Raw genomic sequence first — 6,758 nt, 5'->3', positions numbered from 1 at the left:
ACATCGCATTTCAAGATTTGTAGACTGCTCGAGATGACTAGGCGTAGATACATAAGTTGGTTGTGGACTTGTAAAACTTTTGTACTATGTGAACGTCATTGTATTACGTGAACTTGTAAAACTGCAAACGAATAATAATGTGTATGCCTTTGTACTTATGTATTTCAGTGTTTTTTATGTGAATTTCATTAGCAGGGATGGGTACCTAATGAAGCTAAATTTGCTGCCTGACCCTGAAATACACATGGTCGTTACAGAAGCAGCCGAAAAATGTTAAAATAAATTTCATTACAGAAGAAAAAAATGTAGTCAAATTCGTCAGCCGATTGCACTCAAATTCATCATTAACACTTATATTCTACAATAAATTAACTCAGATTTTAACAGCTCACAGATTTCATGTACTCTAGTATCAAGCTAACCTCCAAATGTGATCCATATCAAGAGGAGAACTTACAGAACAGTGTTTGACAATTCAAGAGTTATGGGATGAGTGAAATCAACCAGGAGCTTGGTAACCCTGTGAAAGAAGCGATGTCAATATCATCAAGAGGTATAAACAATCACGATTAAGATAATGCTGCCATAACCACTTCTGTCATGTTCTAACTGTAAACTGGATCATATAAACAATCATAAAAATAGTGCTGTATGAATACTACTCCCTCTGTTCATAAATATCAGATTTTCGAACTTTTTCTGAATCAGATGTATATCGACACCTTTTAGTGTGTTTGTTCACTCATTTCAGTTCATATGTATCCAAAACATCTTATATTTGTGACCTAAGGGAGTAGTACTTTGAGTGGTCAAAATGATGCAAGCATTTGCTAAGATGCACAATTCAAGAGGTCAGAAGGAACATTTTAGCAAAAATACAAAATGAAGACCGTTCGCTTATAGCATGAAATAATGTTAGACAACTAGAGCATCGTACATTATCATAAGCTATATTGTCCGTCACTGTTGAAACTATGGTGTTTCAAATCTACTACTCCCTCCGATCCGGTTTCCCTTATAAACTGGATCAGCCAAACTTCGGCAGCTTTTGAGCAATATATTCAGGTGGGAGAACTCTACCCCCGGCGATTCCTCAAAAAGCAAGCATGAAATAATGTTAGACAACTAGAGCATCGTACATTATCATAAGCTACATTGTTCGTCACTGTTGAAACTATGGTGTTTCAAATCTACTATTCCCTCCGATCCGGTTTCCCTTATAAACTGGATCAGCCAAACTTCGGCAGCTTTTGAGCAATATATTCAGGTGGGAGAACTCTACCCCCGGCGATTCCTCAAAAAGCTCCCTCTGGTCCATATATATTACGTTTCGCTCAAACGGATGTATCTAGATATATTTCAATGCTAGATACATCCAATTGAGCGACACGTAATACAGATCGAAGGGAGTACTGTATTATATTATTAGAATAAGAGGCAAGATTGTACATACGAGGTAGATTTAATTTTTGGTGAAGTTTTTCTGAAAAGATTATCATGAGAAGATAACTCCGAGGGACAAGGAGTGGTTGAGGGAAAGCTGAAGATTGGTATGCATGTCCATGTTCTTACATGGCAAGCCGCAGGCTTCAATGTCATTGGTCTTTTGTTGTCAATACTTTCCAACAATCTAATCAACTTAATCAAAATATTTCTACCAAACTGTAGTCATTTTTCGGCAAGTTGTCTATTTTCGCTACATTTGGAACATAGCTCACCATGGGATCAAACATCCTTAAGATAAAACAATCTCAAATATAATAATACATATTAAATCTACCTGCGTACATATGTAGGTCACCGCGCTAGTTAAAAAAACAGACATGCTATTAGATTAGCCATTTAATTAGAAGAAAGGATGTTTAATTTATCACACATTTATATGGCTTCCTCCTTCAATAACTGAATGAGTGCAAAGAATAAATATGATCAAGTATGAGAAAGAGTTATTACTAGCAAAAGAGCATTATAGTCCTGCAGATCAACTCATTGAACTTCTTTCTGTGGTTCTCACAATAATCCATTCTTAGCTATCACTCTCCTCAGAAGATTCTGCCTCCTCCAACTTCTCTTCCTCTGAATCAGAAGACTTGTTCTTTTTGACAGTGTCCTCTTTGAACATCACGTTAATGGATCGTCCCATCAATTCCTGTGGTAAGATTAACAGGTCAGACAGATGACCCTGAGCCTACTGGTGGCAGCAAGGTTGTTGGTTTACACCCACTGAGGCGTGTAATCCCTACGATTGATGCGGTAAATCAATATTTATTTGGAGTACACACGTCCATGAGCTTTCAGTGGGACAATGTGTTCCCACATTAAGTTTACAGATGTTGCCTCCAATATTTTTTGTAACAATGTGTGCGCGTGGTGTGAGTATTTACCTTGTACTGGCATATTTTCATCATTCATGCACTATCTAATTTGAACGGCAATGAGCAACATCCTTTTATGTTGGACATACAACATTTCAGAATAATGTACCTTGCCATTGGAGGTAGAAATAGCAGCCTCTGCCTCCTCTTTCGAGGAAAAGGAAACAAATGCATAGCCAGCAGATCGCCTTGGTGTGGTGGTATGAAAGATAACTTCAACTGATTGGACACCTGGGGTTGAGGCAAATAACTCCCGAAGATGACGGGATCTCACTCTCCACGTTAAATTCCCGACAAACACAACATTTTTCTCCACAGGAGCTGACGGCACAGCAGGTTGCTTCTTTTTAGGTTTTGCAAAGTCCACCTTAATCGTTCTATCGTTCAAAGTCTACAAACAGAATAGGCAGATCAGGAGATAAACAATGACCAGTAGTTCGGTATCTAGGAAAATAAAGTAATGATGATTTACGCAGGTTATGTATCACAAGGAGACATTCTGTCGGTAACAATCTTGCACTTACAGACAAATTGAGATTCTTGAGTGCTGAAAGAGCCTCATCTTCTGAACCCATGGTTACAAATGCCAATCCTCTGTTTTTTTTGGAACTGTGCATCGAAAGCTAGAAAATCAGAAAGAAAGCAATCATTAATGAAGTTCCTGGCATACAAGTTTTCAAAAATAATTAGTCAAGAAATCCCTTCTGAAATTCATTGTATGGCAATTGGCAAACTCCACATTTTCCAATATGAAACATGCATAAGTATGCATACCAATATGCATCAAGTACATCCTATAGTACATGTGAATTGTATCTAATTTTTATTTTTATTTTTGGAAAAGGAGGATGACCTCCGGCCTCTGCATCTGGGAGATGCATGCGGCCATTTTATTAATTATTCTCGAGGACCTTACAAAGTAGAACAACAATATGCCTGAATCCGCCATCTTGGCAACATCTGCCGTTACTCCTATCCAAATGATGAAGGGGTGCAAGATGGGCCACATACCCAGACCTCTCACCTAAGCCTAACATCTAAAGTCGGAGGCCCCGACCGAGCCATTGGCCAGGTCCAGGGCTCAAACCGGTCCGACGCACTCACATGTGTCGTCGCCGCCGTCTTCCGCTGGTCCATCTTCAGAGCAGATTGAGGTGACAACCTTGGCAGGTCCTCCGCCATCGACGCCAAACGACGACCTCCACCTATGCGAGCCTTGGCAGGTTCTCCGCCATTGACGCCACCACGACGCCAGCCGACGACCTCAACCTACGCGAGTCCATCTCCAAGCAACGGACGTAAATCCATGCTAGGATAGGGCCACACCACCGCCGTCGCCCACCACCCACAAGCGCCACCCAACCGCAAGATTCCCAAAGCGGCGCCTTCAAGAAGAGAACGGCGCCGTGAGCGCCGCCGCCGCCCAACAAAGTTAGGGCTTTCGCCCGGGAGACCTAGGGGAAGGTGAAGTGAGGAGATCAATCCATACCGACGCCTCCAAAGAGGGGAACGGCGCCCTCAGGCGTCGCCGTCGGCGCGGCCGGTCATGGCCGGCCAGGGATTTCGCCCGAACTAGATCTCTGCCACCATCAGCGCCTCCTATACAGAACCGGCGACCAAGAGGAAGTGTGGCCCGACCAGGGTGACTTGCACGCCGAACAGGGGAGGAGGGGAGGAGCCAGATCGCGCGCACCGGCCGCCGCCGACCGCCAACGACCATCGGATCCTGCCGCCCGCGCGGCCGGGACACCAGATCCACCGCCCACACGGCTGCTAGCCGGTCGTGCCTTGCCAATGGAGCCGCCGCTCCAGATCCGGGGTTCCCCGCGCAAAAGTAGGGCAACCGAGGCCCCGCCGCCACCATCCTTGGCGCCCCGGGCTTGCCCGGCGGCTGCCTCAGGCGGCGGCGAGGAGGAGGCGACGCGGGGGTCGCGAGAGGAGGGGGTCGCGATGAGTGAATTGTATCTAAATGCTAGACACAACCACATAATTTGGTCGAGGGAAGAATACAAAAATGAAGGCGATGCAAGACACGTCTCCCCTATGGAAGGAGTATATGGCATTAATGATACGGCTTGAATCAGCATTGCAGCAACTGGCATATCCAAAATACGAGTCATGGTCATGCACCAAACCAAAGTCATGTAGACCAAATCAATCTAACTTTAAGTACCTTGGAGTAGTAAAACCAGTTGCTAAGGTGGGCATCTACTCTTAGATACAGTTTCAGATATAATGGGGTTGGGGATGAGAAATGTTAAGTCTCCTACATATGCGCTAGTGCGCTAGTACTATGCATTTCCTTTTGTACGGCGTAACAACAGTAAAAAGTGCTCAGAAACTTCAGGCCACTATAGGGTTTTTCACAGTTCATTCTCCAGAAACATGCTGGTGATGGCAATATAGCTGAACCATACCGGCATCCCCTGCAACTTAGAGTATTTAACCAAAAACTACCACAATTCGCGGAAACGTGACAGAAAACTACCACTTTACGATTTTGTCCCAAAAACTACCACTTTTTTATTAATCCGTGACAAAAAACTACCAAGTGTGAAAACTGCTCGCTTTGCCTGGGTTAAACGCGAATCTGCCTGCCCGACCCCACACATAAACGGGCTAAAAATGCAATCGGGTCCCTAGTTTTTCTTAAAAAAAGCAATCGGGTCCTCCGCCTCCTTCTCCTCCTCGTCGCCGGCCTCCTCCTTCCCCAGCCGCTTGCCGCCGGCGGACGGGAACGGCTGCTGCTGCGGCGAGTCCACGTCATTGTCGAGGCCCGGCGGCGGGTGGTCGTCCCTAGATAAGCAAGCATCCCGTCCGCCGACGAGCCTCCCGCTCCTCCGTGCAGGTGCAGCGGGCGCGCGTGGCCACGGTGCCGGACGCCGCCGAGCAGGCGCGCCTCGACGAGGAGCTGCAGGAGCGCGAGTCCCGCCTGCGGAACGAGTTGCGTCGCCCGCCTCCCGCTCCTCCGTGCAGGTCCAGCCGGTGCAGCTCGTCAGCGACTCTGTTGGCGATGGCAAGCGAGAGCAACGGCAAGCAGCAGCGGTGGCGGAAGCAAGCAACAGCTGCGGACGGCAAGCGAGAGCGATGGCGAGCAGCAGCAGCAAGCCACGGGCGCGTCCAGGGGCGCAGCCACAGGCGCGTGGCGCCACTGGGCTCGGCCAGGCATGCCGCCACGGGCGGCGGCGCGGAGGAGGGGGCCGCGGGCATGGCGGTGCGGCTGTGGGTCTAGGCCGGCGGCGGTGCAGCGGTGACTGGAGGCCGACGGCGGGAGGCTGGTGCGGCGGTGGATGTTCGCCGGCCACCGGCCGTGGCTGTGGCCAGCCAGCCATGGCACATGTCCCCTTTCATGGACTGGATTGCTTTTTTTAAAAAAAAAACTAGGGACCTGATTGCTTTTTTACGCCGCTTATGTGTGGGTCCAACCGGTCGGATTCGGGCTTAGCGCGGCCGAACCGAGCAGTTAAACGAGTTGGTAGTTTTTTGCCACGGTTTAGGATAAAAGTGGTAGTTTTTCGCACAAAAACGTAAAGTGGTAGTTTTCTGTCACGTTTCCGCGAATTGTGGTAGTTTTTGGTTAAATACTCTGCAACTTAAGTAACCATAGATTGTTGCCACTTCACACGGCAATTTCTGGGTTCGCATAAATTCACCATATCGCCCCGTTAAAGGTACTCTCAATTTGTTGTTTGTTCCTTTCCCTTCAAGCGGATAAGGCAACGGAAACTAACGGTTTACCTCCACGTCGACGACGGTGCCTTGCTTCTCGAAAAGAACGCGAATGTCGTCGGGCGTGAAATCCCACGGGATGTTCATCGCGATAAGCCGCGTCTTCGGCCCCACGGGCTGCTCATCCTCCGCATCCGCCTGAGTTTCCGCAGGCGCCGGGGCGACCGAGGCGCTAGCAGCGCAGACAGCAAACGCCAAGCGGTTGCCGGAGGAGCGGGCGGCAGCGGGGACAGCGAAGGAAACGTGGCTGTGGCGAGGTGGGGCGGAGTACTCAGGGTGGCGGAGCGGCGGCTGGCACGCGTGGAGCGACGGGAGGAGGAGGCGAACGAGGGGGAGAGCCATTGTTGGGAGGCAGGCAGAACAGAAAGCAGGGGCGAAATATCCAAACGGCGGGCTGGGCTCGCTGGGGTTTATTATCCTCCGCAAAATATTCCCACGAGCAAAGCGGCAACGTCCGAAATCAGTTTGATGTATCCTTGGAGCATCTAGAGCGGTGATTGGCAAATCCCGCCCTCAACCCCACCGACACATTTGGGCGCCTTCATGGATACTGACTAGCCATGTCTTTTTTTAAGTACGCCAACGGCGTACCATAGTTTTATAGAAGAGAAAAGCGAAATTTAATTACAAGATTCCGTCCTAGATGCAAACATG

The 6,758-nt window shown here is 48.1% G+C and overlaps 1 protein-coding gene across 1 annotated transcript; it reads right to left on the bottom strand.

Annotated features, from left to right (window-relative positions):
* Positions 1-271: 271 nt before the first annotated feature.
* LOC123127786 (RNA-binding protein CP33, chloroplastic) lies at positions 272-6,540 on the bottom strand. Its single transcript, XM_044547631.1, has 5 exons — positions 6,114-6,540; positions 2,900-2,998; positions 2,485-2,766; positions 1,954-2,149; positions 272-520 (listed from the first exon to the last, which is right to left on the bottom strand). The coding sequence occupies exons 1-4, from the start codon at positions 6,444-6,446 to the stop codon at positions 2,027-2,029; spliced, it is 837 nt and encodes a 278-aa protein (XP_044403566.1). The 5' UTR covers positions 6,447-6,540; the 3' UTR covers positions 272-520; positions 1,954-2,026.
* Between the last annotated feature and the right edge of the window lie 218 nt (positions 6,541-6,758).

This window comes from Triticum aestivum, chromosome 6A (genome assembly GCF_018294505.1).
Source record: "Triticum aestivum cultivar Chinese Spring chromosome 6A, IWGSC CS RefSeq v2.1, whole genome shotgun sequence".
Classification (NCBI taxonomy): domain Eukaryota; kingdom Viridiplantae; phylum Streptophyta; class Magnoliopsida; order Poales; family Poaceae; genus Triticum; species Triticum aestivum.
Note: the sequence above shows the minus strand (reverse complement) of the source record. Positions and strands in the feature narration are given on the sequence as shown.

Bases quoted from the DNA above. Each gene is read 5' to 3' on its own strand.
- LOC123127786 (XM_044547631.1), bottom strand. From the start codon at position 6,446: ATGGCTCTCCCCCTCGTTCGCCTCCTCCTCCCGTCGCTCCACGCGTGC. The intron at 2,767-2,899 runs GTAAGTGCAAGA...TTCTGTTTGTAG, and splicing joins TCAAGAATCTCAATTTGTCT to ACTTTGAACGATAGAACGAT. The intron at 2,150-2,484 runs GTACATTATTCT...ATCTTACCACAG, and splicing joins TTTCTACCTCCAATGGCAAG to GAATTGATGGGACGATCCAT.